At 37.8% G+C, this 22,777-nt stretch overlaps 1 protein-coding gene across 2 annotated transcripts in view; it reads left to right on the plus strand.

The window, feature by feature from the left end:
* The window catches only part of Ncam2 (neural cell adhesion molecule 2), a 431,584-nt gene that overhangs the window by 357,042 nt on the left and 51,765 nt on the right, over positions 1 to 22,777 (plus strand). For both annotated transcript variants that reach the window (XM_021184925.2, XM_021184926.3), the window contains exon 13: positions 22,292 to 22,411. In XM_021184925.2, the coding sequence (XP_021040584.1) occupies positions 22,292 to 22,411 (120 nt within the window). The remainder of the gene's footprint in view (positions 1 to 22,291; positions 22,412 to 22,777) is intronic.

The raw sequence follows: 22,777 nt of genomic DNA on the forward strand, positions 1-22,777 counted from the left end.
TGTTTCATGTACTACTATGATATGTATGATCTGACAGTCTAAAAACTGTACGATTTTCCCCCATTGGCATGTGAATGGGCCATTGGTGTTTCCTTTTCTTTAGCTAAGATACAGAAATCAAGAGTACAAAAGCAAAACCAACAAGTGAGATTATTAAAGTGAGCATATTCGAAAGCTACTGCAAGCAAAGGAGGTCTAAAACTTAAAAAGAACAAACCTAAATGGAGGAAATATTCTAATACTATACACAAAGTAAGATATTTGATAATTAATAGTGGTTGCCAATGAGATAAATCTGGGAAAATAAAACCTCAGTTATGGAAATCCCCACCTTAGATTACCTTGTAGGCTTGTTTGTAGGACATTTTCTTCATGCATAAAACAGAATGTCTTAGTTCATGTTGGAAAGTGTCATCCTAAGACAGGTGAACCTAGAGTGAACAAAAAAAAGGGGGGTGGGTAACTAAATGTGAGCCTAAGAGCAATCTGGTAACCATCATTCCTTTATAAGCTATACTTCAATTCTGACCTTCATGTTTAAGCTTAGAATTTTTGCATTTCCTTTTGTCTATGATGAATTCCACCCTGTAAGCCAAAGAGACCCTTTACTCCTCCAAGCAAGTAGCATTTAGTAGCAGTTATTTAATCACTCAACAGGAAGCAAAGTAAAACAAAGTTTGATCCCAGAAGAGGTAGGGTATTGTGACAGAATGGACGATACTATTTTGATACAGATTGTGGAAGCATAAGGAACTTAGGCTGAAAAGTCATTGAGTGCTCAGAGTGTAATGGGCAGTTCTATGTGATCTCGGAGATCTAGCTTGTTACTTTTCAGTGGGAAGTTAAGAGTCTATCAAGTCTATTTGTGTGGTAAGAATCTGTGACATGGATCATCTGCTGCGGTTAACAAAATGATAGCACTACTGAGTGAAACCTTTGGTGTTTACTGGGAAGGCTGATGAATTAACTGCGATTCATAAGAGACTAGAATCATTGTGCTGAAATTCTGGGAGATATTTCCTTAGGGTTCACACCCAGAAGTTCTAATTCATGGGGTCTGTATTAGTTAGGGTTTTACTGCTGTGAACAGACACCATGATCAAGGCAAGTCTTATAAAAAACAATATTTAACTGGGGCTGGCTTATAGATTCAGAGGTTCAGTCCATTACCATCAAGGTGGGAGCATGGCAGCATCCAGGCAGGCGTGGTGCAGGAGGAGCTGAGAGTTCTACTGCAGGAGTAGCTGAGAGTTCTACATCTTCATCAAAGTTGGCTAGTGGAAGACTGACTTCCAGGCAACTAGGGTGAGGATCTTATGCACACACCCAAAGTGACATTCCTACTCCAACAAGGCCACACCTCCAAATGGTACCACTCCCTGGTTCAAGAATATACAAGCCATCACAGGGTCTGATTTCAACTGCATAGCAGAACTCAGCAACTTACCTGGTGTAGGTGTAAAAAATGCAAGCTTGAAGAATTCATAAACAGTAGGTGAGATCATACTTTATGGCTCTGTTGAAGTCCCTGAATAGTGATGGAGAAAGTCAATTGATGGAAGTGTAGCCTTAGCTGCTATGGAGAAACCTGGACCATGAAAGAAGCAGAGACTATGGGATAACCATCAAAGGACAGCAGTAAGTATGGAGTTAAACTGATCTGAGCCTCTGAAGCAATTTGTGTATGTTTTAGATGGCACAGCCCAGGAATTGGGACTGCTCAAAAATTTGAAGCCCTCACAATCTTGAGGGATTTCTGGATAGGACATTTAGCATTTTATACTGTTGGACTTGGGTTGTTTTCAGTTGATTATAACTAGGTACTGATTCTACCCTCTTGAAATATGAAAGTACATAACATTTTAAATAGGAGTCTAAGATATTTTGGATTTTGAATGAAACCTTTGACACAAATGTGTTGAGCATTTTAAATACTGAAAAATTATAAGTTGGGCTATATTTTATATTATGATGTTGATGTGAATTGGGGGACAAGAAAGGAAGGGAGAGAGAGAGTGAGAAAGGAGAGAGAGAGAGAGAGAGATGTTTTAAAAGTGATGTATTTCTGCATCAATTTGATAAGGACTATACTTGTGATGGCTACACATTGTTGTCAAAATGGTTCATGTGGAAAGAGGAAACCTCAGTGGAGACATTGTCTCCATCAAATTGGATTGCGTTCATGTATATGGAACATTTTTTTTTTTTGAACATGTTTTGTATTTAATTTCTCATTGATGCAGGAAGTCACAGTCCAATGTGAGTAGAAACACTCACAAGCAAGTGGGTCAGGACTATATTTTAAATATAGCTGGGTGTAATATTGAGAGAAAGAGAGTTAACATAATTCCTTCATGGTTTCTGCTTTAGTTTCCTTTTCGAAATTCCTGTTTTGCCTTCTGTCCATGATAGATTATACTCTGTAAATCAAATAAACTCTTCCATCCCCTGAGTTTTATTTTGTCAGGGTGTTTTATCACAGTAACATAAAGCAAACAAGGACATTGTGATCTTGCCTGATATAGAAAAAGGACTCATGTCATGCACACAAAGAAATAAGTTAATTAATATTGATAAGAAACGGACATCAAGTATGTGAATAGGAATCCAAACTCACTAATGCTAACAAAATTGCAAATGTAGAAATATAGACAGCAAATTAGTTTTATAGTCTTTTCTAATAGTTGACACTGAGGAAAAAGGAGAAGACAATGCTCTTAAATGAAACCTGGCATATTGTTCCTTAATATTGAAAATAAAGAGTATAGCATGTTTCTTCAGACTTGCTCTTCGTCCTACTGCAGACTGTCAGTAGGAGTCACTTAGTTCACTCTACCTCAATCTGTTGTATACTCTGCATCTTAGTCTAGACCCATGATTCCTCTAGCTATTTTCAACTATATTTCTCAACCCTCCATTCTAGCCCAACTCCAGTCCAGATGTCCATTAACTGATAAACCAATAATGAAAATATTATGCATTTGTACAATGCATTATTATAATTAATTAAGAAAAATGAAACGCAAAATCCATAGGGAAGCATAGGTATATGGATGGAGCTAAAAACTGTCACCTGGAGATATGTCCTCCAGACCCCCAAAGATGAATATTATATATTTGGTGGTTTGAACAAGCTTGACCCAGGGAGTGACACTATTAGGAGGTATGGCCTTTTGGATGAAGTGTGTCATGTTAGTCATGGGCTTTAAGACCTTCATCTTGGCCACATGGGAGCCAGTCTTCTCATAGCAGCCTTCAGCTGAAGATGTAGAGCTCTAAGCTGTTCTAGCACAATGCCTTCCTCGGTGCTCCCATGCTCCCGCCTTGATGAGAATGGACTGAACCTGTGAACCTGTAAGCCAGCTTCAATTACATGTTGTCCTTATAAGAATTGCCTTAGCCATGGCATCTGTTCACAGCAGGAGAACACTAAGACAATGTGTTTTCTCTTCTATGAGAAATTTGAATTTGTGCTACATTCTAATAACCACGGAGTTTGGGCAACTAGTAAGAGACTACAGGGTAAAGGCTCTTCACAGGAAGGGATAATAATATATACTTATGTAGATAAAAAGGTAAACAGGAATAAGAATATTAAATTGGGTGGGAGATGGGAAAGAAGAGTAAAGAAGAGAATGGGGGGGGGTGGCCAATGAACTAAAAGACATTCAGAAAACTATTCAGAAACCCATTATGGTAGAAGGTCCTTAAAATACAGACATATATGAAAATAATCTTAAATGGAAAAACCAAATAATTGAGGAATAATCTTTCAATTAAACATGCAATACTGCCAAGTAAAACATCCAGTGCCAGAAATGAGTTACATGTTGCTCAATTATTTACAAAAGGCACCTGTAGTGGCTAGTCCTGGTTGTCAACTTGCCTATATCTGGAATGAATTACATCCAATCCAGAATTTTAAGGCTCACCTGTGATCCTAATCTGGAGGCTGGGAGATACAAGTTTCTGACCTGGATCGTGGCATGGAGATCTTGAGCCAGAGTGGTTATGAATCCCAGAAGATTAAGACAGGCAGGACACACACCTTTAATCTGGGCCACACCTTTTGCTAGAGACCTACATAAGGACATTGGAAGAAAGACGATTACTCTATCTTCTTTGCCTACTTGCCTTGTGGGACTGAGCAACTGCTAGATGCTTGGACTTCCATTCACAGCTGCTGCTGACCATTGTTGAGAGTTGGACTACAGACTGTAAGTTATCAACAAATTCCCTTACTACATAGAGACCACCCATAAGTTCTGGGACTCTAGAGAACCCTGACTAATACCTCACCACATAGAAACCCTCAAACATTCCAGGATATTTTCAAAGCTATTGGTTACTATCCACAATATAAGGGTGTGGTGATATGTCTCCTTTGCTGAAGACAATAATTTTACCATTAAAAATGAAGACATTGGCCTTGTGACCAACTAGAAGCTACACTCCAGATAACTTGTTTCATGATATTAGAAAGGTACTCTGCATGCTACCAGAAGACAAAGGAAAATTTCAATATCATTCAGCTATATACCCTATAACCTCTAATTCAGATGTGCCTGCAAGATATGCTGTTATAATAATTGCACAAATATCTTAGCAGTAACCAAACACTTTCTGATTAGATTTAAGACCCACTGAATGAGGTAGATTTCATTCCTGCCGTGGCTAAATTGCAAAGAAATTGTCCCTAGACCGACCATGTGCCTAGTGGAAAAATCTACTACTGTCATTATACCTGGCCAAAGGAATAAAATGACTTCTAATGGCACACTGCTATGTCCATTGCTCAGTGCCTGGTTTCACCCAAATTAGAGAAGCATCTTCTTGCCATACATGGAAATTAACACAGATACTCACTTTCGAGCACTCAGTTTTAAATCGAATATTCTCAGGAAACACCACTCCTCAAGAACTGGGCATCTATGGAGAAGAGGAGGCAGACCGTAAAAGCTGGAGGTGATAAATGACTCCAAGGGAACTATGTCCTCAAGACACAAGAGGACCAACACAAAAGTGCATTCAAATAATGGTGATGTGAACATACTTTTTGCAGGAGTTCAAGCCTGCCGGGATCTAAAACTAACAGAAGCCCCAGAAGGACAGATTCCCACCTCTAATCGAGAAACTGGGTGCGAATAATACCACTGAAAAACGGGAAAAATCAGTTTTCCTGACGGAATCTCACTGGGTGCCTCAACCACATCTGACGGGAACTCCAATACCAAGAAGTTGTTCAATACACAAGGAATTCCATGACATTTTAAGAGACTTTTTGATTCATATCCCTTCTGCAATGACATTCTTTATTTTATTGGTAATTCACTTTTTAATTTTGCTTTTCAGTTTGCTGTTTTAAATTACCTTTATGTTTCTTCTATTTTTGTTGTTGTTCGTTCGTTTGTTTTTTTTTTGATTTTTAATATTTTTATTACATATTTTCCTCAATTACATTTCCAATGCTATCCCAAAAGTCCCCCATAGCACCCCCCCACTTCCCTACCCACCCATTCCCATTCTTTTGACCCTGGCATTCCCCTATATTGGGGCATATAAAGTTTGCAAGTCCAATGGGCCTCTCTTTCCATTGATGGCCGACTAGGCCATCTTTCGATACATATGCAGCTAGAGACAAGAGCTCCGGGGTTCTGGTTAGTTCATCATGTTGTTCCAACAATAGGGTTGCAGATCCCTTTAGCTCCTTGGGTACTTTCTCTAGCTTCTCCATTGGGAGCCCTATGATACATCCAATAGCTGACTGTGAACATCCACTCCTGTGTTTGCTAGGCCCCGGCATCGTCTCACAAGAGACAGCTATATTTGGGTCCTTTCAGCAAAATCTTGCTAGTGTATGCAATGGTGTCAGCGTTTAGAAGCTGCTTATGGGATGGATCCCTGGATACGGCAGTCTCTAAATGGTCCATCCTTTCATCACAGCTACGAACTTTGTCTCTGTAACTCCTTTCCTGGGTGTTTTGTTCCCAATTCTAAGAAGGGGCACAGTGTCCACACTTTGGTCTTCATTCTTCTTGAGTTTCATGCGTTTAGCAAATTGTATCTTATATCTTGGGTATCCTAAGTTTTGGGCTAATATCCACTTATCAGTGAATACATATTGTGTGAGTTCTTTTGTGATTGTGTTACTTCACTCAAGATGATGCCCTCCAGGTCCATCCATTTGGCTAGGAATTTCATAAATTCATTCTTTTTAATAGCTGAGTAGTACTCCATTGTGTAAATGTACCATAATTTCTGTATCCATTCCTCTGTTGAGGGACATCTGGGTTCTTTCCAGCTTCTGGCTATTATAAATAGGGCTGCTATGAACATAGTGGAGCACGTGTCCTTTTTACCGGTTGGGACATCTTCTGGATATATGCCCAGGAGAGGTATTGCTGGATCCTCCGGTAGTACTATGTCCAATTTTCTGAGGAACCGCCAGACTGATTTCCAGAGTGGTTGTACAAGCTTGCAATCCCACCAAAAATGGAGGAGTGTTCCTCTTTCTCCACATCCTTGCCAGCATCTGCTGTCACCTGAATTTTTGATCTTAGCCATTCTGATTGGTGTGAGGTGGAATCTCAGGGTTGTTTTGATTTGCATTTCCCTGATGATTAAGGATGTTGAACATTTTTTCAGGTGTTTCTCTGCCATTCGGTATTCCTCAGGTGAGAATTCTTTGTTCAGTTCTGAGCCCCATTTTTTAATAGGGTTATTTGACTTTCTGGAGTCCACCTTCTTGAGTTCTTTATATATATTGGATATTAGTCCCTTATCTGATTTAGGATAGGTGAAGATCCTTTCCCAATCTGTTGGTGTTTTTTTTGTCTTATTGATGGTGTCTTGTAAGGAGCTGCCCTCACATTGGCCATTACAAGATGGCGCTGATGGCACTGGCACCTGTGTAAACAAACCATCTGCACATGCGCTGGGGTAGTTTCCCACCCCATGTGCTCTGCCTTCCCCGTGACAACAACTCAGGCCGATGGGCTGCAGCCAATCAGGGAGTGACACGTCCGAGGCGGAGGACAGTCCTCCATAAAAGGGACGGGTTTTCTCCATTCAGAGGATCTCTCTATCAATCTCTCTCTCTCTCTGGCCATCTCTCTCTCTCTGGCTCCCTCTCTGGCTCTCTTTGCCACTGGCTCCTGATGGGGTAAGCAATAAAGCTTGTGCTGCAGAAGATTCCGGTTGCCCTGAGTGTGATCTTACCAGGGGGAACAAAAGCGCGGGCAATAGTGTCTTTAGCCTTGCAGAAGCTTTGTAGTTTCATGAGGTCCCACTTGTCAATTCTCGATCTTACAGCACAAGCCATTACTGTTCTATTCAGGAATTTTTCCCCTGTGCCCATATCTTCAAGGCTTTTCCCCACTTTCTCCTCTATAAGTTTCAGTGTCTCTGGTTTTATGTGAAGTTCCTTGATCCACTTAGACTTGACCTTAGTACAAGGAGATAGGAATGGATCGATTCGCATTCTTCTACATGTTAACAACCAGTTGTGCCAGCACCATTTGTTGAAAATGCTGTCTTTCTTCCACTGGATGTTTTTAGCTCCCTTGTCGAAGATCAAGTGACCATAGGTGTGTGGGTTCATTTCTGGGTCTTCAATTCTATTCCATTGGTCTATTTGTCTGTCACTATACCAGTACCATGCAGTTTTTATCACAATTGCTCTGTAGTAGAGCTTTAGGTCCGGCATGGTGATTCCACCAGAGGTTCTTTTATCCTTGAGAAGAGTTTTTGCTATCCTAGGTTTTTTGTTATTCCAGATGAATTTGCAGATTGCACTTTCTAATTCGTTGAAGAATTGATTTGGAATTTTGATGGGGATTGCATTGAATCTGTAGATTGCTTTTGGCAAGATAGCCATTTTTACAATGTTGATCCTGCCAATCCATGAGCATGGGAGATCTTTCCATCTTCTGAGATCTTCTATAATTTCTTTCTTCAGAGACTTGAAGTTTTTATTATACAGATCTTTCACTTCCTTAGTTAGAGTCACGCCAAGATATTTTATATTATTTGTGACTATTGAGAAGGGTGTTGTTTCCCTAATTTCTTTCTCAGCCTGTTTATTCTTTGTGTAGAGAAAGGCCATTGATTTGTTTGAGTTAATTTTATATCTGTTTGTTTGTTTTAAAAATAGAAAATCAAGGGCAATATTGTGACTATATGGTGTTGAAGATGATGTAGGGTGAGGAAAAACAGATAAAGTATAATATAATGAATTATTATTTTCAATACAAAAAGAAAATATCACAAAAATTCAGAAAATATTGAGTATTTACCATATGTTATAGGAGTTGCTCTAAATATGAATACACTCTTGTCTTAGTTAATTACTGTAATAGATCAGTGTGACCAATATAACTTATTAAGGAAAGCATTTAATTTGGGGTTCATATATTTAGAGGCTTAGTTCCACGACTCTTGTAGAAGGAAGACTGACATCAGGCATAATAGAAAGTTGCAGGAGCAGAAGGTTATGTGAATGCTGTTGTCTTTTGAAACTTCAAACATCATCACCAGTGATATAACCTCTCCAACAATGACACACCTCCTAATTATTCCCAAATGGTTTAAACAATTAGGGAACAAGTTTTCAAATATATATACATATATAAACTATGGATTCATATTGTTCAAGTCGCCCCATTTGACTGCCTAGCTGATCTAGGCTTGTGCCAAGCCATACTTCATTTATTCCCACTTCTGAAGGCATGGTAGCATTTTACATTACCAGAATAATTCAAAAGCCCAAAATTCAATTGTCTTCTGACACTCAAGGTAGCTTCTCGATTGTTATAACCTATGATGATACAGAGTAGCATTACCATTCCAATGAGGAGGAAAGAGGACATAGTGAGGAAATACTGCTCTGAAGCAAGATCTAAACTCAACAGGAAATCTCATAAATCTTTTAGGTATATTTTTGATATCAAAGGACTTCAGCTTTGCTGACTGTGGTACATTTCCTACTCTTTGGCTAGTTCTCTCATCTGTCTGGACCTTTCCTTACCCATAATCTCATCACTATGACATGTTCAACATCTTGGCATTTCCAGTATAATACAGACATCAGTTTATTAACATTGCATAATCTCTAATTATCATCATCACCATCACCACCACCACCACCATCATCATCATTCAAGGGTCCTCTGGAAGATGCCTGGCTTCAACAGCTTTTCTTAACCTCAAAGGAAGAGGACACATCTGGATCCTTTGTGACTCTAATGCTAGAAAGCCATGAACAATGATGCAAAGTTCAGCTGCCTCCTTGGGGAAGAGCCTGTTCCCTTCTTTAAATATTCTTCTCTTTATATTTTTTAAGATTATAATTTCATTATTTAGCCAGCATCCTTAGTCCATGTCTTTTCATCTTCTCTCTTCTCTTCCCTTCAAAATCATTAAACTATTTCTCTTTAATCGTTGCTAGGCTATATTTATTTTTACACACACACACACACACACACACACGCGATACAACTGTCACTGGTAGCATAATGTTCTTAATTGTACATGTCTCCAAGGCTGTTCACTTGACATAATTGTATAATCATTTGGCGTCTTTTACCTGAGTAAGAAAACATCCTTCAGACATGTTAATGTGGTAGCTGGAAAGTACCCAATGCTGCAGGAGAACAGGTTTATTTTCCTAAACATAGCCATTCTGATTGTTATAAGACAGATCTTACTTTTAATTTTCTTCTTGAAAATGACGGTTAAGCATGAATTACTCACCAACTGTTTAGCTTGATGTAACTTCTTTTCATAAGAATATTTTTATATTTTAGTTGGTATCATCTGAGTTCAAGACACTATCCTGTCTGGTAAAAGCATCATGAATAGATTTCACTTATTAAATTATTTTTTATATATAACTGATGATGAAAAATGACTTATAATTAGATTAAATTTTTTGCTCTTCTTCAAAATATACTTTTTCAGATTGCTTGTTTGTTTGTTTATTTATATTACACTCCAGATTTTATTCTTAACCCTGGTCCACCCTCTGACTGTTCCACATCCCATACCTCCTCCCCACCTCCATGTTGTCACGGGGATGTCCCACCCCCAAAACCCCACCCAACCAGACCTCTAAACTCCCTGGGGTCTCCAGTCTCTTTAAGGATAGGTGCATCTTCTCTGACTGAACGCAGACCCAGCAGGCCTCTCCTGTATTGTGTTCCGGACCTCATATCAACTGGTGTATGCTGCATGGTTGGTGGTCCAGTGTCTGAGCGATTTTCCGGGGGCGGGGGGTGGGGGAGCTCCTACAGGGTCACTTGCCTCTTCAGCGTCTTCCAGCTTTTCCTTAATTCAACCACAGGGGTCAGAAACTTCTGTACACTGGTAGGGTACAAATACCTGCATCTGACTCTTTCAGCTGCTTGTTGGGTCTTCTGGAGGGCAGTTATGTTAGGTCCCCCCTCCGCCCCCCCTTTTTTTTTAATCCTAGCACTCGGGAGGCAGAGGCAGCCAGATTTCTGAGTTTGAGGCCAGCCTGGTCTACAAAGTGAATTCCAGGATAGGTCCCTTTTTGTGAGTGCTTCATACTCTCAGTAATAGTGTCAGGTCTTGGGACCTCCCCTTGAGCTGGATCCCATTTTTGTCCTGTTGCTAGACCTTCTTTTCCTCAAGCTTTTCTCCATTTCCATCCCTGTCGTTCTTTCAGACAGGAACAATAATGGATTTTGACTGTGGGATACTAATCTCATTCCCCACTTGATGCCCTGTCTTCCCACTGGAGGTGGTCTCTATAAGTTCCCTCTCCCTAGTGTTGGGCATTTTATCTAAGGTACCTCCACTTGAGAATTATTTTTACAAGAAATATGTCAGTAAAAGTTATGTGTATTTATTTCAGCTGCTGGTTGGGCCTTTCAGAGGCAAACCATGCTAGGCTCCTGTCTGTAAACACCAGAGCATCAGTAATAATGTCAGGCCTTCATGTATACCCATGAGTTGTATCAGTCACTGAGCCGACTGAGACAGATGCAGATACTTACACCCAACTACTGGAATGAAGTCAGGGACTCCAATGGTTGAATTAGGAGAAAGATAGAAGAAGCAGAATAGGAGGCTGATCTCATAGGAAGACCAGCAGTCTCAACTCACCTGGACATTTGATATCTTTCTGACACTGAGCCACCACCCAATCAGCATACATGGACAGGTATGCATTGCTGGACACATATATAGCAGAGGCTGCTTGGTCTGGCCTAAGTGAGAGGAGATTCTCCTAACCTTCTCTTGGAGATGGGGAAGAAGGAATAGAATAAGAACTATGGGGAGTGGGACCTGGAGGGGGTCAACAGCTGGATTGTAAACTGATTAATAATAATAATGATAATAATAATAATAAACAATAATAAAAGTTATGTACATTTAGGGACATGTTACAGATATTATATTATATACAATAATACATATCTTTCAAAATACTTTCTGGAAAGGGGAAATGGATATTTAGAAAACTATTGGAAACTTAAAAAACCTAAAATTTATACAAAAATGAAGTTAAAAATCTAAAAGTAAGTGAAAAGTTTTGACCTGAAATAAATATGTACCTTCATATATAATTTTTTCTTATATGCTTTGAATTAACCATGAGAGTATTCTATAATCAAAATAGTGTAATTTTAGCATTAGTGATAAAAAGGAATGAAGAAATATATTTTAATTACAAGTCAAGTCAGTTGCAAATTCTTGCAAGAGTAAAGTCAAATTTTAAAGAAATTAAGTGGATGTGAAGGGTTGGTTTTACTTCATTTGTTTACCCAGTCAAAATGGCATATTAGCTGGAAAATCTCATAGTTTCCTGAATATTTATATGTCTTTGAGGAGACTAGCAGCCAGTGTAATATTCAGTGAGCAATTATACCACAGCCATGTTTTTCAGTTCTAATTGTTGTCATAATTGTTTCATGGTTCTTGCAAACCTATCTTTCGCATTTAGGGCCAGTTGATGCCATAGTTCTAGCCAGAGAGATGTCACATCTCCTTACATTGAATGGCAGGCAAACCCTAGAAGTAATCCAGGATTTATGAAATGGAAGGAACACAGCTAATTGGATCATAGAATAGATGTCTGCTTATTTTAATTAGATTCCTCAATCACATTCTTTTTCTCCCAAAGCTTTAAATATTCAGTAGCCTCTATGTCTGTTGACAGTTAAAGGAGTGAGATTTATTTGTACCCAAACAGACAAAGGCTTATTTAACTCCCATGAATAATAGTTGATGCCTCCTGAAAGGAGAAGGTAATTTCTGTTTTCCTTTTCTAGTATTTTCCATAGTTGTAAAAACAGGATTTAAAAGAAGTTTGTATATTTCTTTCATGTGCCAGCATAAATGCCATTATTTTAACTTACATTTTGCAATTTTGGCCAGAATTTTGCAGTTACTGCCAATGGTTATTTAAGAAACTCAATCATATTTCAACCAAGCTACAGCATTAAATTAGAGAAGGAAAACTGCTTCTTTACAAAATTTATTCCTAACAGAGACATGTAGGACTCCTAAGCCATGCTGACTTAATGTTGCTGGACAATGCCTTAATTTATACTATCCATCCTTAGAGAACATGTAGTAGTTTTTAATCTAGTTATACTCCAATGTAATTCTTGATGTTGAATTTCAAATAAATTATAGGGGAAGAAGTCATCCCACACACCAGTCTACAGTTGTATTGTCCAATTGTACGGGCAAATGGAAAGAAAGAAACCTTTTAACTAACTTCATGATTTGTGGTGTAATTCTCTTACAGAGTGGGCAGCCTTGCATTTTTCAAGTGATGGTTGACTTTCATGCTCCCCTTAGGTGTTCAGAAACTCTGTATTCAGTAATATGCCATAAAATTATGGATGCTTTAAGGCATAGGTCCTCTCTTTTAACTAAGGCAGGTCAAATTACAGACCCAGGCTTTACCACCTGCAGTCTGTTCCTTTACTTCACTTTAATTGGAACCATATATGCAACTCTTTTTATGTGACAAAATAATCTCTGGTTTTACACAAGTTGATAAACCTCATAATAAGGGTTATAGAAGCAAGCTTTCATAAAGCACAAATACAAACTGACTTCTTATGCATGAACTTGGAAAACGGTGTGTTGGCTTTCATACTTAGTTGCTATAATTTTAAAGGATGTCTGTAAGTCCACCTACTATTACTTTATACCCATGAGTCTTTCAGCTCAGACCTGTAACAGTATTTGAGTAAATATTTTCATACTCTTTGTGTATCTGCTCTGAAATTTGCTCTGACATGAAACTCAGTACACTGAGCAAACATGACATGGAACAGAGCAGAGTTGTGAAAGATGCAAAAGTTACTTACTAGTATGTCATGTAACTAAAGAAGTATGGTACCAGTCTGTTAGTCAGATATCTACACTTTTCACAGTCCTATGAAGTATCTGAGAAAGGCACCATCTAGAAGAGATAGAGATTGCTTGAAATGCATGAACTGTTCAAGTAAAATATAATATATGGTTTTACTATTTAAGTACATAACTAAAGATATCCTAGGGTTATATATTATAATAAATCAATAGCTTAGCTATTACTAATTTTTAACCAAAAAAGATTTAAAAATATACCTTTAAGTTTCCACAAAATATACACAAAAGAAATATTGCCAAACTCATTCTACCAGGCAACAGTTGCATCTAATCCTCATAAGGAAAAAAACAAAGAAAGAGCATTTCAATCCAATCTCCTATATGAACATAGATACAAAAATACCCAATCACCATATACCCAAGAGGACCTCCGGGTCTCCGTTTAGTCAGAGAAGATGCACCTAACCCTGAAGAGACTGGAGGCCCAAGGGAGTGCAGAAGTCTGGTGGGATGGGGCATGTGGGGTGGGGACATCCTCATGGAGACAGGTTGGGGGAGCAGGTATGAGATGTTGAATAGTCAAAGGGTGGACCTGGAGGGGGGTAAAATCTGGAGTGTAAAAAAATATTAAATAAAAATTTAAAAATACCCAATAAAATATTCAGAACTGAATTCAAGAACACATAAAAAACATCACTCACCATAATCAAGTAGGCTTCATTCTAACAATGCAGGGGTGGTTCAATTGTTGAAAATCTATCAGTGTAATTCATCATAAAAACAAACTGAAAGAAAAGAAACACACATGGTCATCTCATTAGACACTGAAAAGTTCTTTGACAAAATCCATCATCCCTTAATGTTAAAAGTTTTGGAGGGATCAGGCATACAAGGTGTCTTAGTCAAGGTTTCTATTACTGCACAAACATCATGACCAAGAAGCAAGATGGGGAGGAAAGGGTTTATTCGGCTTACATTTCCACATTGCTGTTGATCACCAAAGGATGTCAGGACTGGAACTCAAGCTGGTCAGGAAGCAGGAGCTGATGCAGACGCCTTGAGGGATGATCCTTACTGGCTTGCTTCCCCTGGCTTGCTCAGCCTGCTCTCTTATAGAACCAAGACTACCAGCCCAGAGATGGCACCACCCACAAGGGGACCTCCCCCCTTGATCACTAATTGAGAAAATGCCTTAAACAGTTGGATCTCATGGAGGCATTTCCCCAACTGAAGCTCCTTTCTCTGTCATAACTCCAGCCTGTGTCAAGTTGACACAAAACTTGCCAGTACAATTGAACCCTTGTCAACTTGACACACAAATGCATCACTATTAAGCCTCAACCCTTAGTTTCTTATTCATCCCTAAGTTGTAAAAAATTTTAAAAGTTCCACAGTCTTGTATATTAAAGTTTAGTCCCTTTAAAATGTCCAATGTCTTTTAAAATTCAGTCTCTTAACTGTGGGCTCCACTAAAATACTTTCTTCTTTCAAGAGGGAAAAATATCTGGGCACAGTCACAATCAAAAGCAAAAATCAGTCTCCAACTGTCCAATGTCTGGGATCCAACTCACAATCTTCTGGGCTCCTCCAAGGGCTTGGGTCACTTCTCCAGCCCTGTCCTTTGTAGCACACAGCTTGTCTTCTAGGCTCCAGCTGCCTGTACTCCACTGCTGCTACTCTTCTTGGTGGTCATCTCATGGTACTGGCATCTCACTGCTGTCTTTCACTGTAACTAGGCTTCACCAACAGCCTCTCATAGGCTTTCTTCATGGTGCCAAGCCTCAACTCCTTTGCATGACCCCTTCAGTCCTGGGCCATCAACTACAACTGAGGCTGCACCTTCACCAATGGCCTTCCATGGCCTCAGCTGCTCTGTGTGACACCTTCATGCCTTCAAAACCAGTACCACCTGGGTAACTCTTACACATTACCAAGTCCAGCCACAGCACAAGGTAAAACCTTGGCTATTTCTGGAACATAGCCTCTGTGCTTTCAGAAAACACTTCCCAGAAGATATCCCAGCAATGATGCTGGTCTCTTCTTAATCACCACTAATATCTTAGCTCCAGCTAACCAGCATCAATAGTCCCAGTAATGCAAAGTTTCACTTTAGTAGTTCTGGTATCTTGTTAAGCACAGCTGATTCTTCAGCCCCAGCTAGCCAGAACCACAGAGTCTTCACAATCAAAATGGCAATGGCCCTGAAAAATTTCTTTAACCTTCCCTCTGAAATTTCATAAGCCAGACCTCCATCTTCTGCACTGTTCTCAACATTATCTTCCAGTTCCTATACAACAGCCCACAGAGCTCTTAATACCGAATGGATCTTCTAGCTCAAAATTCCAAAGTCCTTCCACAGTCCTCCCCAAAACATGGACAGGTTGTCACAGGAATACCACACTATGCTGGTACCAATTTGTATTAGTCAGGGTTTCTATTCCTTGTCAAAACCTCATCACCAAGAAGGAAGTTGGGAAGGAAAGGGTTTATTCAGCTTACAATTCCATACTGCTGTTCATCACCAAGGATGTCAGGACTAGAACTCAAGTAGGTCAGGAAGCAGGAGCTGACGCAGAGGTCATGGATGGATATTCCTTACTGGCTTGCTTCCCCTGGCTTGCTCAGCCTGCTCTCTTATAGAACCAAGACTAGCAGCCCAGAGATGGCACCACCCACAAGATAGTGATGGTGCACAAATCCTCCCCCTTGATCACTAATTGAGAAAATGCCTTGCAGCTGGATCTCGTGGAGACATTTTCCCAACTGAAGGTCCTTTCTCTGTGATAACTCCATCCTGTGTCAAGTTGACACAAAACTAACCAGTACACAAGGTACAAACCTAAATAAAATAAAGGCAATATACAGAAAGCCAATAGCCAACATAAATTTAAATGGAGAGAAAATTTAAAGCAATTCCATTGTAATAAGTTACAAGACAAGACTGTCCACTATCTTCATATCTATTTAATATAGTATTTGAAATTCTAGCTAGAGCCATAAGAAAACTATAAGCGATCAAGGTAATACAAGGTAATACAATTGGAAAGAAAGAAGTCAAAGTATCTCTACTAAAGGTGAACTATAGAACAATATTACTAAAACCACATAATTTACAATAAAGACAGACAGATTGATCAATGGAATTGAATATAGGATCCAAAAATAAACACACACATGTATGGAAACTTTAGTTTTTACTAAAATTTAAGTCCATACAATGGGCAAAAGAAAGAATCTTGAACAAATGGTGGTTGTATTACTGGATGTCTGCATATAGAAGAATGCAAATAGATTCATATTTATCACCCTGCATAAAATTCGAGTCCCAGTTAATCAAAGACCTCAACATAAGACCTGATACACTAAATCTAATGGAACAGAAAATAAGGAGTAACCTTGAACTAATTGGTACAGTAGACAACTTCCTGAATAGAACAATGTAAATCTGGCACTGAGATCAACATTTAATAAATGTGACCTCATGAAACAAAATCTTCTGTAAGGCAAAGGACACCTTCAATAGTACAAAAGTACAGAAGAAGAAAGTATTTTCACAAATGCTAAATCTGATAGAGAGCTAATATCTAAAACATATAAAGAACTCAAGAAATTAGATGCTAACAACCCAAGTAACCCAATTAAAAATAGAGTACAGACCTAAAGAGAATTCTCAGGGGAGGAATCTCTAAAGGCTGAGAAGCACTTAGTAAAATGATCAACGTCCTTAATTATCAGGGAAAAGCAAATCAAAACTACTCTGAAATTCCATTCTATACCTGTCAGAATGGCAAAGATCAAATATTCAAGAGACAACATATAGTGAGTGGCAAGGATGTGGGGCAAAGGTAACAATTCTGCATTGCTGGTGGAGTCCAAACTTGTACAACCATTTTGGAAATCATTTTAGTGATGTCTCAGAAAATTGGGAATAGCTCTACTTCAAGAATGAGCTATATTACTTCTGGGCATATACTCAAAGGATGCTCCACCATACCAGGAGAACCCTTGCTCAAATGTTTTGGCAGCTTTATTCATAATAGCAAGAAACTGGAAACCACTTAGATGCTCTTCAACTGAGGAACTAATAAAGAAAATATGGTACATTTACAAAATAGAATACTCCTCAGCTATTAAAAATAATTGTATCATGGAAAGTGAAGGCAAATGGATGGAACTGGAATATATCATCATGAGTGAGGTAATTCATGCCCAGGAAGACACACAAGATAATTACTCACTTATAAGTGGACATTAGCCATAAAGTACAGGATAGCCATTCTACAATTTACAGACCCATATAATATAAGTAACAAGGAGGACCCAGGGGAGAACCCTTGAATTTCACTCAGAAGGTGAAATAAAACAGACATAGTAGGTGGAGGCAGGGAGGGGATGATTGGGAGTTGGGAGGGGAATTTGTGTAGGAATCGGGTGTGATGGAGGGAAGCCGAGAGAGTAACAGGAGAGAGAACAGAAATTGGTGGGTGGTAGTGGTGGGGTGGCATCTCTATGATGAGCTGGAGATCTGGGAAGTGGGAGACACCTGGGAGTCTGTGAGGATGACACACTCAATTCAAGACATTACCCATGGCAGAAAGCCAACCTCTAACACTATTAATGAAACTCTGTTAGGCTTGCAAACAGGAACCTAGCATAACTGTCTTCTGAGAGGCTTCATTTAGCAGTTAATGGAAACAGATACCTACAGCCAAGCATAGTCAGAGCTCAGGAATGCTTGGGGAACAGTGTGGAAGGGGGAGATTGAGGGAGCTGTAGCAGTTGAAGTCACCATTAGACAAACAACAGAGTCAACTAATCTGGGCCCATTCAGATTCATAGAGACTAAACCATGAGTCAAAGATAATTCTGGACTGGATCTATCATCCTACATTTTTATAGCAGATGTAGAGCTTGGTTTGCATATGGGTCCCCTCACAATTGGAGTGGGAGCTGTATCTGATACTGTTCCCAGCCATTGAATCTTTTGCCCTTATTGAGCTACATAGTTAGGCCTTGGAAAGATTATGTTTAGTCCTACTGTGACTTGATTTGTCAGGGCAGGTTGCGTAGGTGACTTCCCCTTCTCTGAGGAGAAGAGGAAAGGGTAATGGGGGGAGAAGGTGTTGTGAGGGTGTGGCTCAGGGAAGAGGAGGGAGGAGGTCTGCAATATAAACTGAATGAGTGAATAAATACATAAATTATCTGTACATTTCTGATTAATAGGAAATGTGAGCTTGACATAGTCTGCTACATGCCAGGTACATCTTACCAAAGATATAAGGGGGTTTAAATATCTAGTCAAAGTTATTGGCTCTGGTGGAAGCATCTGTATTTATAATCACTAAGATGTTATTGCATACATACACTAATGTAAATCATTTATGTAAATGTTTATTAATATTTATGTGTACATATTAAAATAGTTCCATTTTCCAATAATGTGTAATATTTAGCTATGAAAAATAGTCAAAGATGAGTAGCTTTATATATTCTTTTATTTTGTTCCATTCTGTGGCCTCCAAATAATATTCCTATTCAGACAAATCACTGATGCTAAGGCAACTATTTCACGTATGTCTTTTCAGCTGCACTTCCTTTCAATGTACTTTTATACTATTCTGACTATGATTTGCATATTAAAAGTGTTTGTTTTAAGATCTGGGAATGCAGGTTGTCTCTAACAGTTAGTGGATCACGAAGGGGTAATGAAGCATCAATAATGGCATGGAAACAGCCGTCTCCAATACAATCTGATATTTGATGGCCTTAAAGATTGTTCACTATTAAACAACAGGTCCCTCCTAAGCATTTCATGTTGCAGGAATGCATATTTCATCATCATCAGAAGAATGTGGTTGAAAGCCAATGCTGCATGGCTCATGTTGATTGTCTAAAGGACTAGTTAGTGCCTTAGCGAATTAATATTCATTTTGCATTTTTAAATTTTGTAGAATTTGTTTTACTTTCAATTTAAGTTATATGTATATTAGTAACAAAATTTGTAAGATATAGTGAGTTTTTAATTAATATTTATTTTGTGATAATGCTATAAATACATTATTTTTTTCTTCCTTTCCCTCCTCCAAATTATTTCATATAACTCTCTTTGCTTTCTTTAATATCTATGGTCCCTTTAAAAAATTTCTTGTTGTTACTTACAGAAATATTTGTCAATACATAAATACAACTTGCTCAGTCTGTATAATGCTTCTTACGTGCATGTTTTCAAGGTTGATTATTGGTATGTGATAACCAACTCATGTGCTCTTCTGTGAGGATGACAACTTCTGCTCTCAACATTCCTTAGCTGCTGGTTATTTCTTTGTATAGGATTGAGGCCAGCCTGAATTAGCACATCTTTTGTTGTCCTTGTTCAATTTATGAGACTTTTGATATTATATTAAGAGGATGCCCAAGTTTAAGGGAATGCCAGAACCAGGAAGCAGGAATGGGTGGGTTTTTGAGCAGGAGAAGGGGAGGAGGAGATAGGGGTTTTCAGAGAGAAAACCAGGAAATGGGATAACATTTGAAATGTAAATAAATAAAATATCTAATAAAATAAAAAAAATCTAATAAAAAAGAGGAAGCTTCCTTATAGCCAACAATAGAATTATAAACTTTAAGATATAATATGCTTATTCTAGGATGTGTTCCCTGCCCACTTGAAAGACTTCATAACTACCCTGATTTATGCACTGATCTATTAAACAAATTATTTATTATGGAGTTAAAATGATATACCCAATGATTCCCATAATGTATTACTGTGGAATTATTCCTTGAAAGCCTTATGACTTTTAGTATGTTCTAACAGAACTTATTTAAGCTCAGATGTTTGTTACTGATCCAAGCAGTCTCAAAACGTGTTTCTTCTTATCAATCAACATTTTCTCAATAACCTTTCTTAAAACTGATATCATGGATTACAATCTGAGGCTGTGGCTCGTGACTCATTGTCTTTAGAAAATGTGATTTTCTTTTTAGATAATGCAATTGAGAAATATATAGAAAGATTTCCATTTGGAAATTTACACTTTCTCCTGGGTTTTGAGTATACGTATGAAACACCTTGTTAAAGTTAGAAGAAATGATTGTGAAGATTTCACCAAAAAGTAATTAAGTGTTTGAGAATTAGATATTTTTGCCTTCATTCTAACAAGACATACTATGTATGTATTTGTATAAAAATATTATTTAATATGCTGTTATAATGCACAACTGTTACTTGTGTTAATAAGATTAAATAAATCTATTTGACACCTAGATTTTGTATTTATTGACATTACCAGCCAAAAACTGAGGGGAGCTTGGGGGTGGCTTATGAAATATTTGGGGGAAGGATCAAGGACTCCTGAGGGGATAGGAACTCCACAGAAAGACCAACAGAATCAACTAGCCAGGACCCTTGGGTGCTCTCAGAGACTAAACCACCAACCAAAGAGCATAAACAGGCTGGGACTAGAGACCTCACACATATATGTAGCTGAACACAGATGTGCAATTTGGTCTTAATGAGGGGGAGCACTGGCAGGAGGAGCAGGCAATGATTGGGATGTAGTGTGAATGAATAAATAAATTAATGGAGAAAAATAAAGAAAAAACACATATGATATCTGTTTTTTAGGTAATTTGCCATGCATACTCTGTATTTTCAATAAAAGAAAGATAACTATGGGTATCTTGAAACTCATTTCTCCCTAGAGAAATTACTACTACGACTACTACTACTACTACTAAATTCTATGAAAATAAAGTACATAAAGTTCAAATGTGAAGCAGAATCAAAAGCAATAACTTTGTAAGCTTTGTCTTTATTGAGTATAATTTAAACATCTTTTATGACTAATCATCCATTCTATTGTGATTTATCCCTTTAACTTTGTATGATGGATTATTATATAAAGAATCCATAACTTGATTATAATCAAAAGTTACCAGTCCCATTATCTTCTTTTAATTTATATAAAAAAACACCATTTTTTAAAAAAATTATAATATAAAAACAAGGAGTTAGCTGGGAGATTGTAAATCCATTCGTTATTATTTGATATCAAATATAAAAGCTATCATATAGGCATAATGATGTAATTTTGATATTTCCATTATAAAACAACAACAACCACACACACAAACACAAAAGAACCTATTAAGTTGCAATAATTTAGAATCCGAAACAGAGTCAAATTATGTGTGCAACTGGAGCTTGGCATGTGCCACAGCACTTCTAATCAAGATGTATTTCTATACCTTCTGAGTTATGCCTTTTTAATTATATGATTGTAAACCCAGGCTTGCACAGTTTATATTAGAAAAGAAGTGAAAATCAAATGTACAAGTGAGAAGATTGACACAAGGTGGAATTTAGAGTAATTGAATTCCTTCTGATTGTAAAATGAATGTTGCCACAGTTGCTGAAAATGCAAGTTCATGAAATATCTTTGTCATAATGAAGAAAGTTTCCCATGGAAGGCCCAGTAAACCCACATGGAATCCCATGTTTCCATTAAGTTATGAAGAAATAATTAATATGGTTTGAATAAGATACTTAGACATACAAAAAGACAGCATATATATATATATATATATATATATATATATATATATATATCCCAGAAATCAAACACAATTTAGTGACTGAACTTTCTGTTAGTGCTCAAAAAAAGCTACTATTTTTCCATTGAATTTTAGTGCTCATGTGGTCATGTGCAAGCTACAATCCAGTTAATAAAATAGATTGGTCACAAACTATGGTCACATGACTATATTTTTTCAGGTATTTTTCCTGAGAGATTAGTCTTCTAGATTTATATATATTAAAACAAAACCACTGCTTTTCCATATTGTAATGATGCAAACATTAAATATATGATCTTTTTCTTTTCTTTCTTTTTTTTGTTTTTGTTTTTGTTTTTGTTTTGTTTGTTTGTTTTGTTTCCCTTAGCGATGGTTGTTTTGAGCAGTCTGGAACCAAATACAACTTACGAAATTAGAGTTGCAGCAGTGAATGGCAAAGGTCAAGGAGACTACAGTAAAATAGAAATATTCCAGACACTGCCAGTCCGTAAGTAACCATCACTCTACTCTCTGTTACCAGATCCTTCTTGCAAATTGAATGGGATTTTTAAATGCAGGAAAGCATTTCAATAATGTAGGGAAATGAATTATATCTCTGTTGAAGGTTTTTCTGAGTTAGTGGCAACTTGTGGGTTATAAAATTAGCATTTCTCTAAAGATGGGCAAGAAAAAAAGAATGTAGTGGCATATAAATTATAAACATGCTCTTAGGAAATCTTTTGTATTTATAGTGTGATTAATTATATTATGTCTGCATATTTTATTGTCTTCATAGAAAAATGTTATGTGAGTTGTCACTTTCAATAAGACACAGTTAATATCTTGCAAATTATGTCTGCACTAAGAAAAAAAG

The sequence above is a fragment of the Mus caroli genome, unplaced genomic scaffold, assembly GCF_978045245.1.
Source record: "Mus caroli unplaced genomic scaffold, Mus_caroli_1 scaffold_17, whole genome shotgun sequence".
Classification (NCBI taxonomy): domain Eukaryota; kingdom Metazoa; phylum Chordata; class Mammalia; order Rodentia; family Muridae; genus Mus; species Mus caroli.